Below are 27,528 nucleotides of genomic sequence, written 5' to 3' on the forward strand. Positions count from 1 at the left end.
CTAAAAGTCCTGATTATTTACATGGAGTCTGGTGGAAATATGCTGGCTCTATACACGCTAAAAGTCCTGATTATTTACATGGAGTCTGGTGGAAATATGCTGGCTCTATACACGCTAAAAGTCCTGATTATTTACATGGAGTCTGGTGGAGATATGCTGGCTCACGAATAAAGTATCTATCTATCTCTGTCTCTCTATCTCTAATACGTAATTTCTCCATTAAACACACATGAAAAGCTCGGGAAGTCTCACCTGCAACAATTCCCTCCGGTGGGTTCAGGGTCAGCTCTGAAAACAGAGAGACACACACACAGACAGACACACACAGACAGAGATATATACACACACACACACACACACACACACACACACACACACACAGACACACACACACACACACACAGACAGACAGATAGACACACACACACACACACACACACACAGACACACACACACACACAGACAGAGACATACACACAGACAGACAGCACACACACAGACAGAGATACACACACACACACAGACAGAGATATACACACACACAGACAGACAGACAGACACACACACACACACACACACAGACAGACAGAGATACACACACACACACACACACAGACAGATAGAGACACACACACACACACACAGACAGACAGACACACACACACAGACAGACACACACACACACACACACACACACACAGATATACACACACACACACACACAGACAGACACACACACAGACAGATAGAGACACACACACACACACACACACAGACAGACAGACACACACACACACACACACACACACAGACAGACAGAGATATACACACACAGACAGACAGACAGACACACAGACATATACATACACACACACACACACACACACACACACGTTAGCTTCATGCAGTGTTGGAATGTAACTGTTTGTGTTTTCAGATTCCTCGAATAATTAATTGTTGTCGTAGCGCAATAGTTAAATCCAGGAGGTCGCCACGATTAATGTTAGGAGAGTTCACACTTTTAATACTTTAGTACATTTTCCTGATAATACTTAGACTTTTACTGAAGTAACATTTCCATTGCAGTACTTTTACTGTAAGAGAGTATTTTTACGATGTGGTATTAGTAGCCTACTTTGACTTAGCTAAGTAAAGGATCTGAATACTTGCTGGTGTCAGGTTCTGCAAACAGGAGTGTAAACATTAGCATCTGTGCTAACATGCTAACCGTATACTACAAGCTAACAAACACACAATGACATCACAACCACAGTAGTATTAATGTTATATTACCTATATATATATATATATATATATATATATATATATATATATATAACCAATCTGTTACAACATGACGACATATTAGTACCACACTAAGGTAAGGCTAGCCGCAGTATTCTCCAGGTGCACCAAACTTCATTCACAATACTGTCGAAAATAAGATTATCAGAGTGTAACAAACAGTCAACATGATCGCTGTAACTCTAACGTTTCCTCGCACGTTTTAGAGGAATAATCTTTATTTCGGCACAGAAACTAACATCTTAACTTCTCTCTGTTTGTGTTAAATTAACATGAGTTTCGGAACTAGGTCGCCAGTTTTAAAAATTGCGTAATACCCGTCTACGAGGAAGATTCTGGAGAGCTACAAAAACAACTTATATAATGTGTTATTTTACCGCTGTTAATGCTACTGGGTGTATGAACATAATGCCGAACTTAAGGTACATTTATACCTCTTTATTACACGTTTAATCTATGTTGAAATACATGAGCGACACTGCCGAGGAGCAAAGGAACCACTAAATCAGCGGATTATTGGATGGAGTTTGGTGCAGGTGGACAACAGGCGCTCGCACGACTCTTAGCTTAGCGTGCTAACGTTATAAGTTGTCCCGTTGGCTTAAGGCTGAAGGTGTCACGTTCACTCACGTTTATACTCGGCCATGAGTCTCTTCAGCGCGGTGCCGGCCATCGCGGTGCTTTAACGGAAAACAGAAAATAAAATTCAGCTCCGAGTTGTAACGTTACTCATGGATGTGTTACTTTTCTTTAACCTGTCGTCACCACAGCTGATCCATCCAGCATTTCCTGTTGTTTGTGTGTGAGTGTGAGCTCACAGCGCCCCCTGCTGACCAACTGCAGCAACAATTGCAGCAGAAACGGGGGCTGCAATGTAACCCTATGAGTTAGCGTCCATTATGAGTTACTGTTTTTGCCTCTAGCAATGCGAGCCTCCATCATTCATCATCACATTTCTGCCAGGTGAAGAAGGCCCAGCAAAGACTTCCTTAGAAAGCTTAAACAGTCCCACTGCAGCTGCTGGTGAACCTGTATGGTGCCACCATAGAGAGCCCCCTAACTGTAATGGAAAATGAACTAATGCATTTACCCAATGAAACTAATGTGCAGATATAACTTTTGAATTTGTGTCTGTGTGTATGTGCTTGTACTCTGAATGAACTTGCGACGTGGCAGTGGCTGTACTTTAGGTGAACTTGTGCTAAACGTGGCAGTTCAGTGATAGGATAAGTAATAGGGAAAGTCCTGTTGAGTATAAACGGTGACTTATGACACGGATTAGTTCAATCTGCCAACAAGACATATTATTGACCTTTGCATATGGCCTGATGGGCCTCAGATGTATGAAAAGTATATTTTTCAACATGTGATATATGCTGTTGACAATGATATATACACTGGGTTTGTATACTGAATGTGTTTTGGTGATTGGGAAGGACTGTATGTTTTGGCTGGTCTTTAAAAGGTTGTGGCCACCAGGGGGCATCGATCAGAATGCAGACCATAGATATACTATATACTGACTTGATTAGATTAGAGTCAACTTTATTGTCATTGTGCAGAGTACAAGTACAAAGACAACAAAATGCAGTTTGCGTCCAAGTAGAAGTGCAAAAAAAAAAGCAGAAAAGTGTAGACAGGTGGGGCACAGGCAGGAGACGAAATATATTGCAGTGTTATAAGAGCAGAATGAATATGTGTGTGTAACATGAGACGTTGTGATGGGGGTAGGTCAGTCCGTTTCTGGGGCCAATCAGTCAGTGGTCCCCATTTGTTCCAGTAAAGTCACTGTGTCCTCTAACCATTTGTTTTAGCCAAATGGAACCATATGTATATAACAAAGACAATGGAGTCAATTAGATACTACAGTGGCAAAGGTAATGTCAGCAAAACATGAACTTGTCCCATTGTCTTGACAAAGATTTGGTGTGCAATGACACCTGAGACTTCTCCTTCATGATATCTTAATGACATCAAAATGGTACCACTTCAGAGAATGTATTCGTATATACCTATTAGTCGTATATACCTATTAGTCGTATATACCTATTTTAATGTAACTGTTTCTGTACAATGTTTTTTAAGTGAAAGCCTGTTGATGTTAATTCATTAAACTGCTTTCTTGTTTAATTCCTGAGTGTGAGTGTTGAGCTTGGTCATCGTGTTACAAAACAAGCCTTAACAAAGATTTTTACATCACATGATAATGTGTTAGGAAGGTAATTTGGTGTGCGATGGCACTTTTTTAGACATAGTGTCATGAGAGCCAGTTTTGTGAAATATCCTGTCACACATCTATCTGACCAAGTGCTAGAACTGGTCTCTAACCTTGCACATCTACTTATAATAATCATGTCAACATGTCATTATGAATACAAAAAGAGGTGGGTTTTCTGTTTATGTCAAGTTGTCATGACAAAGAAATCCTCTGGTAATGTCACTTTGATTAATGTCAAGTTGTCATAATCAAGACAACCCAAACAATGTCAACTTGTCATGACAAAAATGGAATGACACTTAATGACAGAAGTCATGAACGTTTATGACACGTTCATGACAGTGTCATGTCACGATTATGTCGATACCTTCAAGTAAAGTGTTACCGCACGGGGTAGTACAGAAGCTGCACTAAGGAAGATCAGCGGCATCTACAGCGGGTCCTCACTACCACCATCTGCAGGACATCTACACTGGCCGACTGAAAAAGAAAGCCAGCTGTATAATAAAGGACCCATCCCACTCTGGACAATGCCAGCTCTCACCCCTCCCTTCCGAGAGAAGGTACAAAGCTATAAAATGTAAAACAAATGAGCTGAAAAACAGCTTCTATCCCCAGAGCTGTAGGCACTGCCTGTTTTGTACAATCTGTTTCATGCTGCTGACTTACATTAACCACTGTTTTAAAGGTTTTTAAACATGTGCTTTACTATTTAAGATATGATGTAGATATTTTGCATGTATTCATATTGTTCTAGTTGCCTTTGTCTGTGTTCTGTTTACTTAACTCTGTTCTATTTATTCAGTTCTTTTATGCCAGCGATGAAGATCTGCTGAACATATTTTCATTGTACGTAAGAGTTAAGTTACCTTTCAGTAACTGCAAGCAGTCATATTCATTGTTAACAGTTGAAAATGTTCATTAGAAGTTTAGAAATATAAAAAAAATGAGCCCACAGTGCATTAAAAAGTGTTACTGCATACGGTAGTGTAAACAAATACTGCAACTTCTTAGAAACTAAATCTTTGATGTTCATGAAAAAAAACACAAAATCCTGAGGTGACTGTAGATTTAGTGTGCAACATTTCAGAACGTTATCTTTAAAAAATTAATGTTATCTGAGAAGGGTAACGTTCTTAAATTGACAGTTATCTCAGGACTCTTTACACATAGAGTAGGTCCAGATTACACTATAATGTATAAAGACCAATCAATTTCCCAAGAGCAAGCATTTGGTGCGACAGTGGGGAGGATTGTGTCCTCATCTACGCTACTGCAGTCAATGCAAAACAGAGCATCTTTAACCATCAGTTTGTCACTAATTGATCTTTGTGAAAAAAAACATTACAGGCATCTCTATGTTGTCTATACACAGTACACAAATTCAGCATTTTCATGCAGTCCTGGCCCCTTGTCTACTAAATGTTGGGAGGCCATTTGTGTCATCACTCAGATAATAGCTTCCTCAGATCAGCACCTGCCAACGGTGTCAAAGGCTCTGAGTTCCAGCCGTGTTGCAAGATGATCGTACATATATCTAGTCAGGCATTAAGCTGTGTGTATCTCATACGTTCTTTAAAAAGTCAAAGTAAACTTTATTATCCCGTAGGACATTCATGTGGTCTTACACTTTAAAATAAACAATATCTTATTATTTAATCTATTCATCAATGAGTTTATTTGTATTTTGTATTTTTTTATTCTTTTAATATAATGAAATACTCACAAGAATATAATAATTTGACACTAATCAATAAGTCAGGATCAGACACTGTCTTTGTGACAATATGTCTTTTATTTTTGAATGCTTAGTTGATTATATAGTAAAGGAAATCAGATGAATAAAGAACACAACACATCAGTTTTAAGAATAAAAAGTAACCAGTTCATTAAACCAGTGGACTATATGAATTATTAATAGTTATTATGACGTGTTATTACAGTTTTATTCTCCTCTTGTATCACAGAACGGTCTGACAAAATATACACTTTTATTTTCTATCTGGACATTTTGGATAAAAAGATCATCACCACTCATATCTGGTAGGTTTACCTTTGGACGGAGTCAGGCTAGCTGTTTCCAGTCTTTATGCTAAGCTAAGCTAGCTGTTTCCCCCTGTTTCCAGTCTTTATGCTAAGCTAAACTAGCTGTTTCCCCCTGTTTCCAGTCTTTATGCTAAGCTAAACTAGCTGTTTCCCCCTGTTTCCAGTCTTTATGCTAAGCTAAGCTAACATCTGCTTGAGGGAACTTCACATTTAGCGTACACGCATGAGTTATATCCATCTGAACAATAACTCAGAGAGAAATCTAATTAGTGTGTTAATATTTTATCAGATGAGTGGGCGCTGTTCATATCTTTCTGTCTGCCGAACAAACTGAAAATGAATCAATGATAGAGATTATAGATGAGCTGTAGAGGCATCATGATGGTGCCTTAGTTATATGCTGGTCTTGGAGCACACGAAAGAAAGTGGGTTGTTACAACTCAAGTCGTTCCAGTTATCTGTAGAGAGAGTTTCCAACCATTTAACTTTTATATTTAAAAGTGCAACATACAATAAGATGTTTTAAATGTTTTTTTTACCATTCCAGTTCATCTGAAGACATTTCTCCTTTCCACCGGCGTCGTCAGGCTGCCCCGCAGTCCAGCTTGTGTAGTCGAAATTGGATCCATCAGTCCACAACCACGTAAACACCTGGCGGAGAAAGATTGTTTAAAGTCAAAGTGAAATCAAGAGTTCTTGTTGTTGTAATACTCATTGCGTCCAAAAGACTTCTTATTTTCTACAACAACTCATGAGACTCAACGCATTCTCAGGAACGGGTTTGTAAGATGGAAACTTACGACTCGTTTTGGTGTCTAAACATAAACGTAAAAAACGTGGTTGGATTAAAACACTCCAGGAGAAAGGGTGACTGTGAGCCGGGTACAGAGCACCGTGAAGTGACGGTCATTTCAGAGTTACAGTTGAGACAAAAAGTAAGTGTCATGCAGCGACGACAGTACAGTTTAGAAAAACCAAAACGACTAGGTGGTTTGGATTAAAACACTCCAGGACATGAACACCTGTTTCCTGGTGAAAGTCTTGTGTTTTCTCCTTAACTTCTTCAGGACATGAACACCTGTTTCCTGGTGAAAGTCTTGTGTTTTCTCCTTAACTTCTTCAGGACATGAACACCTGTTTCCTGGTGAAAGTCTTGTGTTTTCTCCTTAACGTCTTCAGGACATGAACACCTGTTTCCTGGTGAAAGTCCTGTGTTTTTAGGAGCCAAACATCCCCCTGACCTCCTCCCTACGAGGATCTTCACGCTGTCATACAGCAGCAGTCAATGTGCTGCTGACAGTAATAAATACGTGGAATACATACAGATTACAGTGATTAACTCTTCACACGTATATGTACGAATGGTTCATGAGAACAGGCTGAGAGGCGAGTGACATCACTTCCTGTGTGATGATTAAAGTCTCACCTGCACTGCGTCACTGCCTCCGATCCAGGCCTGTGTGTTTGTACCGGTCACTTGGTTAATGTAGTCTTTGAGGAATGTATTTTCCTCATCTGAGTGGATGGAAGCCAGATGCCCACCAGCGGTCTGGCAGAAGGTCTAATGGAGACAATATAATCAGTTTAAAACGTTTAGAAAGAAACAAAAACATAATCACATTATACTGAGATCTGTTAAAGGAGAATTCTGGCCAATTTGTACGTAAACCCCCCCCCCGACCCAAATCAGTGCTGGCAAACTTGAGTTGCTGCAGCTACGTCTATGAGCATCCACTGAGCCAACCTGATCTCACAGAATTCCGTGAAATGAACACGGCCCCTTAAAGTTAAGAAAAAGGTCGTGGGTGGGCTTACGGTTCCGTGACACGCGGGAAGAATGGAAAAGAAGAAAGCGACTTTAGGAAACTTGACACATGACATGTGCCTCTTAACAGACACAAAATGCAATTAAAATGTCTGTGCAACAGGAACAGGGCCATTACGTGACAACAAGATGCATTTTCAACTAAAGTCACCGACCCTGTCTCGATCCTGCCGGTAGCTAGCTCGCCCTGGTAGCGGCTAGCTGCTAGCTGCCGTCCAGGATGAGTGTGTTCAGCCAGGCTTCTGTGATAATCATCCCGACAACCATCCACTGAGCGCCCAGTGGTCTGGCTATGTCCTCCACAGAACAGGTCATGTCACATGTTGAAGTTTATTCCCCCCTAAAACAACAGTAGTGTGCAGATCTGAGCTGTTTACCTTTTCCTGCTACAACTGAATCCCCATGGGACTTCATCACGAGACCACAGCTAGCCTTCTCTAATTCTATCACTGTGCAAGCCACAGACATCATTTGGCCCGTTACCATGTAGTTACATAGTCACCAATATGGTCATAACCACTACAGTGCTCAATTACCTATTTTTGAGGGTGAATAAACTTCAAGTTTTCGTCACGAAGGCATGACCTGTCCTCTGGAGGACATAGCTAGGCCACCGGGTACTCAGTGGATTGTTATCGGGAGCAGGAGGCGACGAAGGCGGGGACGGGAGAGAAAGCAGAAGCAAGGATGCCGGTCGGGCCTGCTAGCCCATCTAAGGGTACTACCATCAGGTCACCACTGCCAACCCTCCTACTCACTAACACCAGATCGATCGCACACAAAATGGATGAGCAACAAATACACACGGAACTGCTTTGTGATGATTATCACAGAAGCATGGCTGCATCCTGGACGGCAGCTAGCAGCTAGCAGGGCGAGCTAGCTACCGGCAGGATCGAGACAGGGCAGGTGAATTAAACCATTTCTGAGTTGAAAACGCATCTTGTTGTCACGTAAGGGCCCTGTTCATGTTGCACAGACATTTTAATTGCATTTTGTGTCTGTTAAGAGGCACAAAGGCACTCTAAAACTGGCCCCGACAACTGCCGTTTTAGCTCAGTGGAAGTTCGTACACGTAGCTTCAGCAACCCAAGTTTGCCTGCACCGAGTCGACTCGTTTTTTTCTATCGTCAGTATTCACATAATTACAACGATCAAGATTAACGTAAAAATTGGCTGGAATCCTCCTTTAACAGATCTCAGTTTTGCCGTCACAGGGAACATTTTTATACGTTTAATCAGTGGTGGAAGAAGTATTCAGATCATTTACTGTACTTCAGTAAAACTACTAATACCACACTGTAATACTATATTACACTAAAAGTAAATACAGGCTACTTAGTTACTGGTATTAATACTTTAACTAGCTACATTTTCTTGATGATACTGACATACTTTTAATTCAGGACTTTTACTCTAACAGAGTATTTTTACAGTGTGGTATTAGTAGTTTTACTGCAGTAAAGTATTAAAGTAAGTTGGTATTAAGCATACATCTGTTATGATAGATGGAACTGCTGTACCTCTGCATCAATCCAGGTCTTTGTCTGGATGTAGAAAGCAAAACAGCGAGAGCCAAACTGAGTCCAATCAGGAGGGCAGGAAGCTGCACCCTGTATGAACAAATAAGCCAAAAACAATCAGACTAGTCTATATATCGACAACTGATCATTACGGCATAGTTCCTCCGCAGCGCTGTGGAGATAGAGCTGGCAATGCAAGACTACAATCAGAGCAGTAGGTTTTATTTTCACTGTGATCACAAAAATGTATTATAAGTTACACAATACTTTGACAGCCAATGACCTTCATGGTTGGGGAGGGTTTCTACTGTTTAGTGTTAATCACCATTTAACTTAGCCAATTAAGAGCTACATTTAGCTTTAGATGTTATATGAATATGGTCCCTGTTGCACAGGTTTTTATTAGCTCACAATTTTTAATGCACATTTATGAGTGCAACTATTATTAACAAAAATGGAAAGCTGAGATTATCAGCAGCAGTTTTAATGAGTAATTAGTATCATCATACGAGCATTTGTATCTATATGTGCAATAACATCTGCTGAACAAGGCCAACATGAGTAAGATTGTTAACTGTTTATAATAACAGAAAATGTATTTTACTGTAGCTACACACCAAATTTCCTTTTTCAGTTACAAGACAAAATCCAGGGTGTCCTTCCAGAACTTCATCTGTTATTTTAGTGATTTATTTCTTAAGAGTGTACTTACATATGCACTCAACAGTCCGCTGGACAAACAGAGCAACAAAGCAAACGGAAAGACTGACGCCATCTGTGGAAAGAAGTTAAACAATGTCAACAAACGGCAGACAAGGAAATGGCAGACAATGAATGAGAGCTTTGCCTTCTGGCCCAGCTCTCATTTCTTATCACAACGGTGCGGTAAAGTGAATGTAATACCACCCCCGCTGCGCCGATTCTCCGGCCAATCTCCCGCTACGTTGTCCCCTCACTCGTGATAAAGACCCTGAGAAACTATAACTTCTGCACTTGGGACTCATTCCATCCCCCCAAAATGTCTTCACGATAAAGACAGGATTAGTTATTATTAGAAGTAAAAATAGATGAAATTGTGATAATAAATTGAAATATAAATACCTTTGCTGAGATGGTGATTGGCTGACACAGAGGAGAACAAGCTGATGACTGTCACTGAAAGAAAATGTCACAGACCTGAATAGCATTAAACACTCAATAATAACAAATAAGGTCAAACTTCACCTGATTTACATCATTAATGCATCCACAATCTGCACTTATTTATATCTTTACTCAACAGGAATAAACTCTGCAATCTAGCATAAACAACATTCATACATTTTTTAGGCAAACCTTTCTTTCAATGATAATGATGACAATACAAAGTGAAAATGTCCATTAAACTCACATCAATACTCTTTGTTCTGTCTGGTTTGGTTTGGAGGGAAAAGAAAGTCACAGGCCCTTATATACCTTAGAGGGGAGTGGTCTTAGTTATGATTGACCGTTCATGTAATGACGCAGGTAGAGACTTGATATTTAACAGGGTGTTAAAGTCATGGTCAGTGGTAGGCCAATTGCTTTTAAGGATGTGAGTTATTCTGAGTCACTCACTAAACTGATCCGGGTTGTGTGAGTCACTTGAGTCACAGGAGAGCCATTTAGTCACGGGAAAGAAATCATTTTGAGCCTTGAGACTGTTTATTTATTGTCTTAACTTAGTTTAGCCTAAGCAAAACGGAAAAAATGCCCGCAGTGAATACATTTTTTTTTTTTTTAATCGATCGACCTAATTTTGATATGCTACATCTAAACACCAAACCTATAACCTATAAGCATGTTATTTCAGAAATGAAAGAATGGCTTTTGTTGTGGATTTGCTTTTCACCCTGACTCGAGGAGAGACTTTACTTGCTCGTCTGCTACAGATCCTCTCATGACAACGTAGTCGGCTGATTCGCGTGACTGTTTCACTCAAGTGCTGTTCACTCATGTTCTGCGAGGCAAGCTTGCAATGTTTCGGACTGTCTTCTCGACCTAATTGCATTTTAATATACTACATTTATACACCAAACCTACAGTAGGTTTAGGCTACGTGCAGAACATTGTATGTTATTTCAGAAGTGAAAGGATGGCTTTTGTTGTGGAGTTGCTTTTCACCCTGACTCGAGGAGAGACTTCACTCGCTCTACAGATCCATTGATGACAATGTAGCTGGCTGATTCGCGCAACTGACTCGAGGACTCATGAGTCCCATGGTCTGCCAGCTTGCAATGTCTCGCAATGAGTCTGCGGGTCGGGAAGTTCTTATAAGCTGTCTCGGACTGTCTCTTTGCTCACTCAGTCGCTTGATTTGACGAGTTGTGGTTGCCTACGAAATTGTAAGTTATAAAGCCTTTTGGCAGCTAAGATGGCTAGGACTAGTAGTAGCTAATGTTGCAAGAGGTTTGTGTGTGGCGCTGTTATCATTTTAGATTGAATTGTAGTAGGACTCAAGTGATCCGAGTTAATGATACTAGAGACTTGCGACTCATGAGTTAATTTAAAGACATGGGTGAAAGATCCGAGCGAGTCATGACTCAAACAGGTTTAGTCAGTGGTGTATGACGGTGCCTGGATGTAATGAACAATGTGTGTTTAACTGGTGGACTTCTGCGTTGTGTTTATTGCATTAATCCCACCGTGACACAGGATCTCTTTATGATGATATCAATTTATTCTCTCTGTTAAACCATTTGTATCCAAACTGCTGTTTTAGGATTTCTGTCTTTCATAGGTTAATCATGAAAGCTGAGTGACCTTGCAAAGAGCACAGGCTGTATCCTAAGGACAGTGCCCATAATGTGGAGGAGATGCCAGGCATGACCGGAGATAAGGAGAAAAGCTACTGATTGTATGAACCAAATAACTATCTTGACTCCCAACTCCTTCAAAAAGACACAGTCATTTTCTGTACTTATACTGTGAGTGCTGTAAACTGACTCTACTTGCAAGTAAACAAGCTTTTAAGATAACTCCAGTGATTTTGTCCATTCTTTGATAAATAATTATCCTAACAAATACACACATTAACACATATACAAAACGGAAGTTAACTTTGTCTGCCACAAATTTACGCTAGTTACACTAACTCTACAAACTTGTTAAACAACATAGTCATGTATTGACATTAGGATGTTGAAATCGATACGTAGGGAAGGGAACAAAATAATACAAGAAATAAATAACTCACCTCTCCCAAACGGTATTACAAAAAGAGGAGAGGAGAAGGGGCACAAGGGATTCATAATCGCAGGACCATCGAAGAAGAGAGGAATAACATTCAGCTCATCAGACGTTTCCTAAAAATAAAGATTGTTCACGAGGCTCTGAAGTCTGAAGTCACTGTGTGTGACTTAAGTGTGACTGGAGTCAGAAACTTGAACTCGAGTCCCCATCTCTGGTCCATGGTGGTTGGATGGGTCATAAAACAGGACTGTCCCGGGAAAACAAAACCTTTCACCCAGAAAAAGCATGTTCACTGTGTTTTAATCCCAACAACAATCTTTTTCCTAAACTTAACTAGCTGTTTTGGCGCCTAAACTTAACTGTTGTCGCCACACATCGTTCACTTTTTGTAATGTCTGCCGAAACGACTGGGAGCTTGCGGTGCTCTGTAACCGGCTCACAGTCCCCTTTCATCGGGTTAACTGAACCACCAACTACTGGAACACCATGCTGAGCACCATGCTGAGCACCATGCTGAGCACCATGCTGAGCACCATTTCCAACATAGCAGAGCTCTGTAGTAGCTAAAAACTTTCACCAACTACTGCTGACCTGACTGAGCTGTGATGGAGGTCTGTAGTTGGCGTCACATGACCAGCCGGCGGTCACCTAGTTTCGTAGGATATAGGATGAAGTGGGATACAGGATAAAGATAGCAAATCTGAATCAGAAAAGGTTAAAATTGAACGTACCAGTGAATATGCCCAATGACAAATTAACCTTCAGAATATTTGTTCTCCTTTCTCATCGTTGTTTTGTAACATGGCATCCACCCGTTTTCAAAACTTGGCAACAACAAGCCAAAGTCTTAGAAAGCTGACAATATGCATTTACCTGCCCCACACTTACCTGGTTGGATGGGAGTATGAATGTACATGCACAGTCATATGCACCCCAACATATTCCTCCAGCCACTGGCGCAGACCTCTTGGTTCACCGGACCCTCCTTCCTGCTTCAGCCACCTGCAGATACAACAGAAACAAGTGGGACATTTGAGCTAATTGAATCTGAAAAAGACTTGGATATCTGACCACAAGTACAAACCTGTGCTACTTGTTTTAGCTCTATGTCTAATTTTGTGCATGCACGGACTTAGACATAGAGCTAAAAACAAGAAAACAAAGACATAAAAACTTTGCCAGGACACACTTACAGTCTGTAATTGTAACAATACCAACTTGTCCTCAATGTGAGTTTTGTTTGGCAGCTTTGATGTTCAAACACACCAACACAGATATCATATCAGTGTTGGTGTGTTCAAACATGGATATCGTATCCGTGTTGGCCAGACAAAACTCATATATGTGTCCTTGCTGAACACATGACTGGTTTGAGTGGTTTGCCAACTGAGATGAAAGAAGGTGGATTCAACACACACATAGACAATAATAAAAGAAGCACTTTGAGGGTTTTTGGGTGGATGGGTCAAACAACACAGGACTTTCCCCCACGAGACCGGGGTGTTGGAACCATCAGTTAAAGGAGAATTAAACCTGATATTAAACAGAGATCTCAAAGGGAAACGTGTCTTCACAGACAAAGAGATTTTCTGCCTACACGTAAAATTCCAAGCATGATCCACCTTTGAAACAAAGGAAAGCACATGTCTCATTAGACAATAGTGGGGAAGTCCCCATGTTAGAGCAGGAGCCAGCAAGTCACACGTAGGTGTTACTGCACAAAATGGCCAAAACGCCAGTAGGTCCTGGATTTCCATTGGACCAGGGGACCCCAAACACAGCATGGGGCCTGAGACTATAAAACCTTCTGACACAGGGAAAACTTGGTCTTTCCACTAGTTGCCTTCATTACTGAAAGGATGACTATCTTCGTGGTACTAAAGGGGGGTCCTGGTGAATGAGATTTTCCGTCTCTCACCGAATCTGCAGAGGGTAAATTATCCTGTTTTCCAAGTAAAGGAGGACGTCGCTTCTCCTACACTCGACTCTGAACAGGGCTCCGAATCCAGCTGCCGGAGGGAGTTTTCTGTTCGTTAAATCACGGGCCAGTGTTTTTAACTTGCTTTCTGTTCAGCGGAGGATCCGCCCAACAAACTAAGTGAACTACACATCCAAAAGTAAGAGGCTTAATAGTGTTCTGGGCAGATTAGAACAGGGTGTATTATTAATGAGTCATTTTTTATTGTTGCTATTTGTGTTACCATTAATGTGATCTGATTAATACGGTGCTATTGCTGCACGCTTTGGTTATTAATCTGTTTGGCTGTGAATGTATCTCTGATCCAGATATTTTTGTTGTGTTGAAACTGTGTTGAACTGTAGCTTTTACTTCCCGCAGTGGAGAAGTTCAATTACTGTCCAAGCGAAGCCATAATTCTGCCTTTCGTCACTCAGCTACGGCTGAGATATCACAGGCCCCGGTGGAGATGGAGTGTGGAATTATTGCACAGGCGAATCCCCTCGGGAGGCCGTCCGCGAAGGAGAAACCATCACAAAGCCGGAGGCGAAGGCGAAACCCCTCTGAAGGCCGGCTGCGAAGGTGAAACCCATCACAAAGCCGGAGGCGAAGGTGAAACCCATCAGAAGACCGGCGGTGAAGGCGAATCCCCTCGGGAGGCCGTCCGCGAAGGCAAAACCCCTCTGGAGGCCATTCGTGAAGGCGAATCCCTTCTGAAGGCCAAGCAGGTCTGCGGCAAAGGCGAAACCCCTCAGGAGGACAGGCAGACCGAGCAGGAGAAGGGGCAGCTGGGCTGAAGACAGGCAACGAGTCAGCTGGGCTGGAGATAGGCGACGGGTCAGATGGGCTGGAGACAGGCAACGGGTCAGATGGGCTGGAGACCACCAAACAGGCAACGGGACAGAGGTTGACAGGGGTGCCGACAGGGCACGAGTGGGTTTGACTGAAAACAAAGGCAAGGTCTCAGGGGGACAGGACAAGGGCAAAGTCACTGGGGCAGTCTCAAGGAGTCTCAGGGGTACCGGGGAAGGGCATAGTCTCTGAGGTGTCAGGCCACAGCACCGTCTCTGAGGTGTCGGGCAACGGCAAAGTCTCTGAAGTGCCGGGCAACGGCACAGTCTCTGGGGCCGCAGTCAACGAAGGCCCTGGGAGACTGGTCAGCTGAGGCCCTGGGAGACTGGTCAACTGAGGCTCTAGAAGACTGGTCAGCGCAGACTCTAGAAGGCTGGGCAACAGCTGAGACTCTGGACGGCTGGGCGACAGCTGAGACTCTGGACGGCTGGGCGACAGCAGAGGTTTTGGAAAGCTGCACGTCAGCGGAGGTTTTAGGTGGCTGCACGTCAGCGGAGGTTCTGGGCGGCTGCACGTCAGCCCAGGTTCAGAAGAGCTGCACATCATCCCGGGAACAGAAGGGTTGCACCAGATAAACTAACCAAGTTAATTAAGATCTGTATTTTAAAGGGACTCACCTAATGAGACTGTTTCACAGTTTGTTTATTGGCCCCTGAAGTTCAGGGTGGTGCCCCGTTTTGATTGTTTGTCAATTTGGTAAAGTTATTAATACCATATTCATAACTTTATTAATATTGATAAAACATCTTTGATAATTTGCCAATAATTGAATCTGTACCTTACAAATTCCCAACAGGGCCTATCCCATGTGGCGTTGTTGGAAATGCTAAATTGCCACGTACTGCCACAATAAGCAGCACAAAAGTCCGGCATCAGTATATATATCTATGCGTTCTAAGTACAGGCGGAGATAGCAGAGTTAGCTACTTGTCAGTATATATCTATGAGCGCAACCTACAGACCCCCGTTCCAAGATGGCGGCGGTGTTGACGCATGCTTAGAAGCCCAAGGTGACATCTAGTCAGTATATATATCTATGAATGCAGACAAGATGTCCCTTTTAGGTGTTTCATTGGAAAAAAGGTTTAAGTGTATGTGGTTCTGAAACAGAGATTCAGGCATAAATCAGTAAAATATAGACTCTATATAAATGTCAAATAGTTATTACATGCCTAACAGGTATATAATAAAACAAACACAATCAAGAGGTTAAATTATAGTTTTGTTATATATGACTTAAATGCAGTGTTATAATAAATGCTTATTACTAAGCAAATACAAAACTTAGAAATGCATTAGTACACTATATCCCTGTTCAAAGATTAATTTGCTGCACATTAACTGCAACAATACACAACATGCTAAATTCAGCTGAACATATAATAATTATGAGCGGCAGAATTCCACCTTAACATAAACAACGTTACACATTGTACAAGAACATATATATATATATATATATATATACAGCATTCTAAACAATTAAACACATAGGCAGTGCGAGGGTCCGCCATTATACAATAACGAGCAGCAACGTGCCACGACATTATTGCAGTGCAGTAAACACAGTGTAACATTATTATGAGGTAAAACGAACAAACATCAGTATTACTTACTGGTAGTTGCACGCACACAATTCCAAGGAACGTAGAAATAACTACAGCAACACTATCTTATATTATCTATATATAAACTGAGCAGTCTTTCGACGTCAGCGCTCTCTTCCAAACTTTCCCGAAACTGAACCTAAGTTGTCTTCTTCAGCGAGCAGCAGAGCGCAGTGCAGCCCCTGATTGGCTGATTCTCAAGACTTTCGTTCCATACTTGCATGTATCTATTAAAATCAGACTAAAGGACACTTTGTCTCAAATCCTCTTCATTTCAAAGTGTTTCTGTTCAGATTTTCACCACACTAACCTACTCCTGCACAGTGGGTAACACCTTACTGATTAATATAATTAGATGTGCAAGGTTAGAGACCAATTCTAGCACTTGGTCAGATAGGTGTGTGACAGGATATTTCACAAAACTGGCCGTCGTGACACTATTATGACAGTGTATTGGATAGATTCTTAGACCTCAAGTAAAGTGGTACCATTTTGATTTGTCATTAAGATATGGATAAGACTTGCTGTCATGACAACATTATGACATTATGACAACTAATAAATATTTTGACCTCAAGTAAAGTGGTACCATTTTGATTTGTCATTAAGATATCTTTGCATTAGCAGAATGCTAGCGTGTTATGGGCAACAACGACTCAACCTGTAAGAAATCAAAAGGACATAAGTCATCGTTCATTCAGCTTTCAACCCATAATCCATGTTGAACTTGCAAAAACTACAATCAAATCTGAGATTTCTAAATGACAATCAGGCGAAAAATTTAGCCTTCTAGCTCCATAGAGTCCCATTCATTTAGCACTGGACCGCGATCGCCCCCAGTGGAACTCTGGTGGAACTGCAACATAATTCGGTACAATGGGCTAAATATGGAGTGAAAAGGCTTTCTGTAGACAGGCTTTGCTAATATATTTACTCAATGAAACTTATGTGCAGATATAACTTTTGAATTTGTGTCTGTGTGTATGTGGTTGTACTCTGAATGAACTTTCGATGTGGCAGTGGCTGTACTTTACGTGAACTTGTGCTAAACGTGGCAGTTCAATGATAGAATAAGTAAAAGGGAAAGTCACGTTTAGTATAAACGGTGACTTATGATGTATGAAAAGTATATCTTTCAACATATAAGGGGGATAACTTTGATAAGTATAACTGATTAACTTATTTCAAAGTGTTTCCATTCAGATTTCCACCACACCAACCTACTCCTGCACAGTGTGGTACAGAAGCTGCACTAAGGAGGATCAGTGGCATCTGCAGCGGGTCATAGGGACCTCATTACCACCACCTGCAGGACATCTACACTGGCTGACTGAAAAAGAAAGGCAGCTGTACAATAAAGGACCCATCCCACTCTGGACAATGCCTGCTCTCACCCCTCCCTTCCGAGAGAAGACAGCTTCTTTCCCCAGAGCTGTAGACACTGCCCCCCCCACACACACACACACACACTGCCATAGCTGTTTTGCAAAATCTGTTTCATGCTGCTGACTTACATTAACCACTATTTTAAAGGTTTTTAAACATATGTTTTACTATTTAAGATAACTTGTAGATATTTTGCATGTATTCATATTGTTCTAGTTGCCTTTGTCTGTGTTCTGTTTACTTAACTCTGTTCTATTTATTCAGTTCTTTTATGCCAGCGATGAAGATCTGCTGAACATATTTTCATTGTACGTAAGAGTTAAGTTACCTTTCAGTAACTGCAAGCAGTCATATTCATTGTTAACAGTTGAAAATGTTCATTAGAAGTTTAGAAATATAAAAAATAGTCCACAGTGCATAAATATCTTTCACTGCATACAGTAGTGTAAAAAATACTGCAATTTCTTAGAAACTAATGATGTTCATGGAAAAAAACACAAAATTCTGAGGTGACTGTAGATTTAATGTGCTTTGTCGTTGTCTGTCAACTACGGTGGTGTCGTCTGCATATTAACAAACAAACAGTTTAATAAAGTCATGTTATTAATTCAACCCAGGTAGACTTCAATAAATAAATTAAAGGCATCTATATGTTGTCTAGAACTCAGTGAAGGAAGTACTCAGATACTTTACTTAAGTAAAAGTACTAATACCACACTATAAACGTGGAAGTATCGTCATAGAAATTTACTTAAAGTATTAAAAGTAAAGAAGAATCCTTCCATTTTAGAAAGTGTAAAGGATCCAACCAGTTGTGTGTTTAATGGTCTGATCATCTCAGCTGGACTTGTAGTCGTTATATTGTCGGCTAGTTTACTTTAGAATAAAACATCAGATTTATAAACTACATGTGTTTTGTGTGCAGTAATCTTAACATGTAAAGTAACTAGTAACTAAAGCTGGAACAGATGAATGTAGAGGAGTAACTAAAGTAACTAGTAACTAAAGCTGGAACAGATGAATGTAGTGGAGTAACTAAAGTAACTAGTAACTAAAGCTGGAACAGATGAATGTAGAGGAGTAACTAAAGTAACTAGTAACTAAAGCTGGAACAGATGAATGTAGTGGAGTAGAAGTAGAAGGTGGCGTGAAAAGAAAAGACTCAAGTAAAGTACAAGTACCTCAACATTTGGACTGAAGTATTTCCACCACTGGTCTAGACAAAGACATTCTTTTTTTGTTTTTATTCACAATTTAACACATATCACAGACATACTCCAAAACACAGCCACACAAAACAATAGGGACAAAACAGAAATAATAATAATAATAATAATAATAATAATAATAATAATAATAATAATAATAATAATAATAATCCTACGCTACCACAGTCTGTGGGTTATCCATTATTCAATGTGAATTTGTCATTTTATAGTCTTTATATAATTTAGTACTAAGGAAATCTTGCAGTCTTGAATGCCGTTTACTTCATCATGAATTGCTTTATGAATCTTCTCCCAAAAGGAGTAAACAGCTTTACAATACCAAAATAAATACATAAATGTTCCTGATTCAGTTCCACATTTTCTACACATAGGATAATATGTATCATCAAACGTATGAAGCTGCATGGGAGTTATATAGTATTTATACAGGAATTTATAATTATTTTCCTTAACTTTAATGTTTGTTGTCAAAGGTGAGGTCAGTTCTGTGCACAAAGTTAACCATTGTTTTTCACTGAACTTCTTTTTAAGCTCTAGTTCCCAATTTGTTCTCAAAGAAGAAAAAGAGGTCTGGGAACTGTGTGATTCTATATCTTCCTCTTAAGGGAAGTAGCAGAGATAATACATTGTTCCAGCTCAGTGGGATATAGTCTAAATTGTCCCTTTTTATGTAAAGATACAATGATGTGACGAACCTGCAAGTATTTAAAAAAGTCTGTTCTAGTAATTTGATATTCTGCACAAATAGCAGTAAAGGATTTGACAGACTCAGAGTCTTCATCAAACATATCCAGACAAGTTTTCAAACCATGAAGTGACCAGTTTCGAAAGTCAGTTTGCGAGAGAGCGAGAAAGTCAGGGTTAAATGCAATAGGAGAGTTTTTGCTTATATGACCTTCTGTACTCAGATACCTATTACAGTCCTGCCAAGCTTTCAATGTGGCTTATAAAGGGGGCAACCCCTCAACATTCATCAGGGACTGCAATTTATTAACATAAAGTGTTGCTGTGATCTCCAATGGATAGCATGTTAGTGATTCCAGTGCTACCCAAAGAGAACTAGTTCCCAGCTTCTAACTTATAATATTTCTAACTTGGCAAGCCCAGTAGTACCATAGAAAATTTAGAAGTCCTATCCCCCCTTTTAAACATGACTTTGTTAAAGTGGACAGCTTAATCCTTATGGTCTTGTTGTTCCATATACATTCATTGCAACATAATAAAAAATAGACAAAGATATTCTAATAACTTACTAGTGTTTAATACATTTTGACAGTATTATATATATATATATATTGCAATGGTAAAATTATATTTAAGCATGATTCTTTATATTCTTGTCTTATTTCCATTTTACTTTGTCTCACAATGCTGAAAGTGAGTTTTTCTTATTCTCACATGTTGAAAGTAAGAGCCACAAAGTCTGGGAACGTAATGTGTACGCTGAACAGATAGGGGCTACAAGGTCACCCTAAACTATCTGTTATTTCTCCGTGGATAGTTGAGACTTCTCACATAGTTGAGATAAACGGGATGTCAAAACCTTTGGGTAGAAAGTGGTCCAGAGGGGAAGAAACGTAGTGGATCCTGAATGTCTGACTATGTTTGATTGTAAGAAATGTTGAGTCATGTTTAGAAAGCGGGGCATGTCTTTCTATCTCACTGAAGATGCATATATACTGTGCTTTTTTGAGAAATCGTGTTACTCCTATATTCTTGCAGGTTTATAATAAAATACAAAAACCTAACTTGGTTTAGTCTTCGACTGTCTTTATTTGTTTCCTATTTTTCAAAACCTACACCTGCTGCAAACATGAAAAGTTTCCACCACAATATATATATATAAATCCTGCATTTGCTTTGCAGTTCCATTGACCTGGGTCGACTTCATAAAATAAATAACAGACCAAAGTGAAATTAGTGACAGTATTTCAACATCAACATTTTGGAGCAGTCCTGCACATTGTCTATTTGATGTCATGAAGCCAGCTGTCTCATCACCTGGCCAATACCTCACTGAGATCAGCTCTTGTCTTTAGACCCAAAGGTTGTGAGTTCAAGCCCCCAGAATACATATTAATGATTTGTTCCTTTTAGAAAAAAGGACCAGACACGGTTTTTGTGACAATATGTCTTTTATTTTTGAATGCTTAGTTGATTATATAATAAAGGAAATCAGATGAATAAAGAACACAACACAACAGTTTTAAGAATAAAAAGTAACCAGTTCATTAAACCAGTGGACTATATGAATTATTAATAGTTATTATGACGTGTTATTACAGTTTCATTCTCCTCTTGTATCACAGAACGGTCTGACAAAATATACACTTTTATTTTCTATCTGGACATCTTAGATAAAAAGATCATCACCACTCATGTCTGGTAGGTTTACCTTTGGACGGAGTCAGGCTAGCTGTTTCCAGTCTTTATGCTAAGCTAAGCTAGCTGTTTCCCACTGTTTCCAGTCTTTATGCTAAGCTAAGCTTAGTGTTATTTACTGTAGATTAAAAGTCCAATTACTGATTAGTTTTTGTCCAGCTCAGTGAGCCAGTTTCTGTCTAACTTTAAACCCAAATGTGAACTGTTCCCTAACTCTTCAGATAATCAACAAGTGAAAGTGAGTCATCTGTCAGAGCGCTGTTTCTGTCTGCCGAACAAACTGATGGCGTGTTAGATTTACACGCTGTTCTTGGCGCACACGAAAGAAAGTGGGAAACTACAAGCCCTGTCGTTCCAGTTATTTCCTGTAGAGAGAGTTTACAACCAAAGAATTACATTTAATGTCAAACTTTTATAATTGAGACTGCAACATACGACAAAATGTTTTAAATGTATTATTTACCTTGAAAGTTCATCTCAAGACAGAGCTCCGCTCCACCGGCGTTGTCAGGCTGCCCCGCATTGAAGATCTGGAAGTTGAATTTGGATCCATCAGTCCAAATCCACGTAAACACCTGGAGGAGAAAGATTGTTTAAAGTCAAAGTGAAATCAAGAGTTTGTGGTGTTGTAATACTCAGTAAACCCAAAAGAGGATTGTCCTTGTTTTCTATTGGTCACTGTTTTTTATAGTTAACATTAGCAGAGAAAAGATGACTGTGAGCCGGGTACAGATCACCGTGAAGTGACGGTCATTTCAGAGTTACAGATGAGTTTAGCTGAGAAAAAGTGAGCATCATGCAGTGACGACAGTAAAGTTTAGAAAAACCAAAACGACTAGTTAAGATTAGAAAAAAAATGGTGGTTTGGATGAAAATACTTCCAGGACATGAACACCTGTCTCCTGGTGAAAGTCTTGTGTTTTCTCCTTAACTTTTCCAGGACATGAACACCTGTTTCCTGGTGAAAGTCTTGTGTTTTCTCCTTAACTTTTCCAGGACATGAATTCTGCTACCCGGCTTGAAAGCCCTGAGTTTTAGGAGCCAAACATCCCCCTGACCTCCTCCCTACGAGGATCTTCACGCTCTCATACAGCAGCAGTCAATGTGCTGCTCACAGTAATAAATGTGGAATACATACAGATTACAGTGATGTACTTTTCAAAGCTATATGTACAAATGCTTCATGATAAACAGGCTGAGAGACAAGCGACATCACTTCCTGTGTGATTATAAAAGTCTCACCTTCACTGCATCAGTGCCTCCAATCCAGGCCTCTGGGATAGTACCGGTCACTTGGTTAAGGTAGTCTTTGAGGAATTTATGTTCCTCATCTGAGTGGATGGAAGCCAGATGTCCGCCAGCGGTCTGGCAGAAGGTCTAATGGAGACAATATCATCAGTTTAAAATGTTTAGAAAGAAACAAAAACATAATCACATTATTAACAGATATCAGGGCAGTTTTACAGTCACAGGGCACATTCTTATACTTTTAATCAGTGGTGGAAGAAGTATTCAGATCCTTTACTAAAACTACTAATACCACACTGTAAAAATACTATATTACAGTAAAAGTAAATGTAGGCTTCTTAGTTACTGGTATTAATACTTTAACTAGCTACATTTTCTTGATGATACTGACATACTTTCATTGCAGGACTTTACTTAACAGAGTATTTTTACAGTGTGGTATTAGTACTTTTACTGCAGTAAAGTATTAGAGTAAATTGGTATTAAGCATACATCTGTTATGATAGATGGAACTGCTGTACCTCTGCATCGATCCAGGCCTTTGGCTGGATGTAAAAAGCAAAACAGCGAGAGCCGAACTGAGTCCAATCAGGAGGACAGGAAGCTTGACCCTGTATGAACAAACACGCCAAAAACATTCAGACTAGTCTATATCGGTCAACTGATCATTTACGGCATAGTTCCTCCGCAGCGCTGTGGAGATAGAGCTGGCAATGCAAGACTACAATCAGAGCAACCCAACAAGTCAGAGATACTGTTTTGAATAAACTTCCTCTGTATTCTTTAAATCCTGAATACCGGCCTACCAGCGCGTCAAAAAGCGATGCTTGGTCAGGTGCATTGGTGACACAAAAAGTCTCCTTTAGCGTCTAGCCCTCTGATGTGTCACTTTTTGGTGCCCTTGGTCAGGACGTTTAACTGACATGCGGCACAACAACAGGACTGTGGATGGTATAGCAAAGTAAAGAGAACTTTGCTTCTGCTGCTGTCTGCTGATCTGTCAGCTGGGTCCCGCACTAATGTAAAAATGTTAGAAGGGCATTTCCTCTTAGTCTCAAACAAGGTTGAATATTTTAAAAAGTATTAATGGGATTTGAAAGTTGAATAATACCCTGAATGTATAAAAGATGTGGAACATTTTAAGGTGTGAATGGAGTTTCCTGGTGAATGTATGAATGAGTAGATAGCAGTTGAAAATAAATGAATTTGTGTCAAATTTGAACATTTTAATTGTTATCTGTTGTAATGGCAACATTTTATTTTAACATGATTGTTTAATATTCTACAGTATTTCCTTATATTATTATATTGTGTAGACTCAGAGACTCCAAGGAGAAACAGCTGACATCGGAAACTTTGAGCCTAGTTGAAGCTATTTTTTGTTAAAGGACCTCAGTCCCTCATACTGTTTTACTTTTAGCAGATAAGGTGAAAAAGGCCATAACATTTGAACTGTGTCTCTTTCTGTCTTCTGAGATAAACAGGTGTTTAGGCTAATGTTAAGAAAAGGAGCAGAAGGGAAGGTTGTAAAACATTTGACTGTTTATGGTGTTTTTTCAAGTTTCAGGCTGCTAAAGATATCTTGAGGGGGGGGGGGCTTTAACTGAGTTGCTATTATAAAGAGGTGCTGAACTTTGGTTCAGCAGAAGACCCTTTCAGATCATGCCGTGGTACTTATGAAAATGTTTTTTTTGCATTTGCAAATGTAAATAAATACTCAAAGACCAAACTTTGGTTTAATTCTCAAATCATCCTTATTTGTTTCATCTGGTGTTTTTGATACGCACTCCTGCTGCTAACGAGAAAAACTTCCACTACACTGTCTGCATGTGAGCGGTAGGTAATTGTGTGAGAAAATTAACAACGTGCATGTTTTATTGGATGTATAGTAGTTTAAAATGTTGTTTGGCTTGGTCATGTGTTATATATGTGAAATTTTAGTTGGAGGATATGATTAATGCTAGATAACACAGTGAGCTCTTTACAGCACCGTTATCGTAAATTATTAACCAGCACTTGGTTCAGCGAGCGTCAAAAGCATCAGCAACGCGTCGAAAATATATAAAAAAGATAAAGAAAAAGCATTGAAACAGATTTCTTCTCAGCAGTTTACTAACTGAGCAGCTTTGTATGACAGAATGTTAAATAACAGAAAATGTATTTTTACTGTAGCTACACACTAAAGTCTGGGTAATAAGCTGCCAGAACGTTTTTCTGTTATTTTAGTGATTTATTTCTTAAGAGTGTACTTACATATGCAGTCAACAGTCCGCTGGACAAACAGAGCAACAAAACAAACGGAAAGACTGATGTCATCTGGGGAAAGACGTTAAACAAAGTAAACAAACTGCAGACAAGGAAATAATGTCAGACAATGAATGACTGCAACTGATCATTAATGAGCCATTTATTAAATAAAAGCATCCAGCTAGTTATAAGTGTATTATATGATATAGATATGGTTTATATTTGATAGATTATCTCATAATTAAAATGTCTAATTATTAAGTACACCAAGTTTTCTTAAAAAGAAAATGTCCTTTCGATTAATACAGGATTAGTTATTAAAATAGATGAAATTGTAATAATGAATTTAGATGTAAATGTAATAAAGATAATTACCTTTGCTGAGGTGGTGATTGGCTGACACAGAGGAGAAGAACAAGCTGATGACTGTCACTGAAAGAAAATGTCTTTATATAGTTTATCATAGCGCCGTAGCCTCTGAAATATGTAAACCTGAGAATGAATTGCTGATTGACATGTTTTTATGTAAGAATGAACGAGGAAACACTTTTTATAAAACTTCTTCCAGTAAGAGGTACTGCAGCCAACATACTTTACTTTACTTCCTTTTCATGCTACTTCTACGCCACATCTCATGTGACACTTACAAAACGATAATATGAAGTAGTACTAATACTACTAATCTACGCAGTGTTGGATCCGAACCAGTTGAACAGTAAGGCCCCTGGGAGGACAAAGGACAATGTCACGTGCTCAGGAACAAAGAGAACGAGGCCTCCATGCAAACTCTGCAGCCTAAACGTCACACTTCCATTAGAAGTAAGTTTGAACGTGGCCGGAGGTATAAAAAATCGCTGCTGATCGTGGAGGTGGATGTGAGATTTTTTTTTTTTGTGTTTTGGAGGTTTCTCATCTTGGATAAGCAATAAAAGAAAATGCCCAGAGTGGCAAATGGTGACCAGGCGGTGAATGCACCAAACCATGGCAGAAATGAAAAAAAGGTCTATAAATAGGTTTGTTATTAATGTCAGTAACCGCTACTGCTGCAACATGTTACTACACTGAATGTGATTTTTGACCTTGTGTCCTTATTGCTGTGAAAGTACTGGATCACGGTACTTGTTGAATGTTTTGTGTTTGATACTACATATTGTATAATGTTACCTCCCCCCACAGGGACCACTGTCGGCGGAGTTTATAACTTTCTCTCAATCGTTCCAAACTTTAAGACCATCGCGGCAATTCAACATTGAAGCGGCGCTCTTAAGTAGACTGAGAGAGATTATTTATAGTGCTCGTCAGAAGTCAGATGCTAGCCACCAGAGGTAGAATAGTAACATTGCTCTTGTTCGTCAAACATCTACGACCTCTGACCTAACGTCACGTTGGGTCAGCTTTCTGATTGAACGAGGTTATTATTGCTTCGCCCAAAACCAAGATACCAAGAGTCTTTCTTTCTCTAAAGTGTGCTTTCTGTCCTCTCTGACAACTAACCTAACACACACATACACAGATCAGCTAACAGCCATCTCATAGTCACAATGTATTGCAACCAAGTTTCACTATCCGCTATCTTGGGTTTTTAGTGCATTTCCTGGAGTATCCAATTGGTGCCTTGCGCCAAAATCTACAAAGAGCCTAAAATCTTGTGGGGTTTCATCCTCCATCTTGAACTCGCATAGATTTGCGTGACCTTCCACAAACACACACACACACACACACCTACCAACCACATGTTTGCTTGTTTTGCCTTTGTCGTAGTTGTAGCAAGTAAATAGAGGTATTATACTTTAAAGAGCAGTTGTTTCTGATTATTTGTGTTTATGTTGTAATAACAGCTGGTTGTACAGGTCAGTGCTCGAATTTCCCTTAACTGTTCACTTTATAAATATGAGATTAATTAATCAAATTAATTAAAATCTGTATTTTCAAGAGAATCTCACCTAGGAGACTGTTTTCACAGTTCAGTTATTGGTCCCTGATTCCAGGTGGTGGTTTTGATTGTTTGCCAATTTGAGAAAGGTATTAATACACATATTCATAACTTTATTAATATTGATAAAATATCTTTGATAAATTGCTAATAATTGAATCTGTACCTTCCTAATTCATAACACCAGTAGTTTGCATAGTATCTAAAATTGACTCCATGTTGATGAACAACAACTTTAAAATTCAACATTTCTTTCGCTTTAGAACGTTTTTCTCGCATTTTTCGACATTAGTAACTTGACCAGCTGACAGTTTGTAACATAATGGAAAAAATAGCTTCTGGATAATTGTATTTCTATAGTTTGTAGCTGCCTTCTCTATTGGCTGTTGAAACAGGAGACGTCTCTTACGGTCTAAAACCAGCCTCTGGAGACTCCACCAGCTGACTTCTCTATCGGCTGTTGAAACAGGAGACGTCTCTTACGGTCTAAAACCAGCCTCTGGAGACTCCACCAGCTGACTTCTCTATTGGCTGTTGAAACAGGAGACGTCTCTTACGGT

General features: G+C 39.7%; 4 protein-coding genes across 7 annotated transcripts in view; all 4 read right to left on the reverse strand.

Moving 5' to 3' along the window:
• Positions 1 to 2,097, reverse strand: part of LOC144525677 (ubiquitin-conjugating enzyme E2 G2-like) — a 7,560-nt gene extending 5,463 nt beyond the window's left edge. Inside the window, exons 1-2 of the mRNA XM_078262710.1 lie at positions 1,936 to 2,097; positions 253 to 288 (exon numbers count right to left, since the gene is read on the reverse strand). Of these exons, the coding sequence (XP_078118836.1) occupies positions 253 to 288; positions 1,936 to 1,978 (79 nt within the window). The 5' untranslated portion in view covers positions 1,979 to 2,097. The remainder of the gene's footprint in view (positions 1 to 252; positions 289 to 1,935) is intronic.
• The window catches only part of LOC144525680 (galactose-specific lectin nattectin-like), a 50,289-nt gene that overhangs the window by 10,040 nt on the left and 12,721 nt on the right, over positions 1 to 27,528 (reverse strand). The gene's annotated exons all lie outside the window — the stretch shown is intronic.
• On the reverse strand, positions 5,300 to 10,393 carry LOC144525683 (ladderlectin-like). 2 transcript variants are annotated; one of them, XM_078262728.1, is made up of 7 exons: positions 10,308 to 10,393; positions 10,019 to 10,072; positions 9,630 to 9,692; positions 8,918 to 9,007; positions 6,996 to 7,130; positions 6,109 to 6,220; positions 5,300 to 6,027 (listed from the first exon to the last, which is right to left on the reverse strand). In XM_078262728.1, the coding sequence occupies exons 3-7, from the start codon at positions 9,690 to 9,692 to the stop codon at positions 5,963 to 5,965; spliced, it is 465 nt and encodes a 154-aa protein (XP_078118854.1). In that variant the 5' UTR covers positions 10,019 to 10,072; positions 10,308 to 10,393; the 3' UTR covers positions 5,300 to 5,962. The 2 variants fall into 2 exon arrangements, with proteins under 2 accessions (XP_078118854.1, XP_078118855.1); XM_078262729.1 differs by lacking the exon at positions 10,308 to 10,393 and having other exon boundaries at positions 10,019 to 10,102.
• On the reverse strand, positions 19,159 to 25,518 carry LOC144525682 (galactose-specific lectin nattectin-like). The gene is made up of 6 exons (XM_078262727.1): positions 25,411 to 25,518; positions 25,042 to 25,104; positions 23,310 to 23,399; positions 22,783 to 22,917; positions 22,004 to 22,115; positions 19,159 to 21,905 (listed from the first exon to the last, which is right to left on the reverse strand). Exons 2-6 carry the CDS (start codon positions 25,102 to 25,104, stop codon positions 21,838 to 21,840), a joined length of 468 nt encoding a protein of 155 aa, XP_078118853.1. The 5' UTR covers positions 25,411 to 25,518; the 3' UTR covers positions 19,159 to 21,837.

Source organism: Sander vitreus, chromosome 11 (assembly GCF_031162955.1).
Source record: "Sander vitreus isolate 19-12246 chromosome 11, sanVit1, whole genome shotgun sequence".
Taxonomy (NCBI): domain Eukaryota; kingdom Metazoa; phylum Chordata; class Actinopteri; order Perciformes; family Percidae; genus Sander; species Sander vitreus.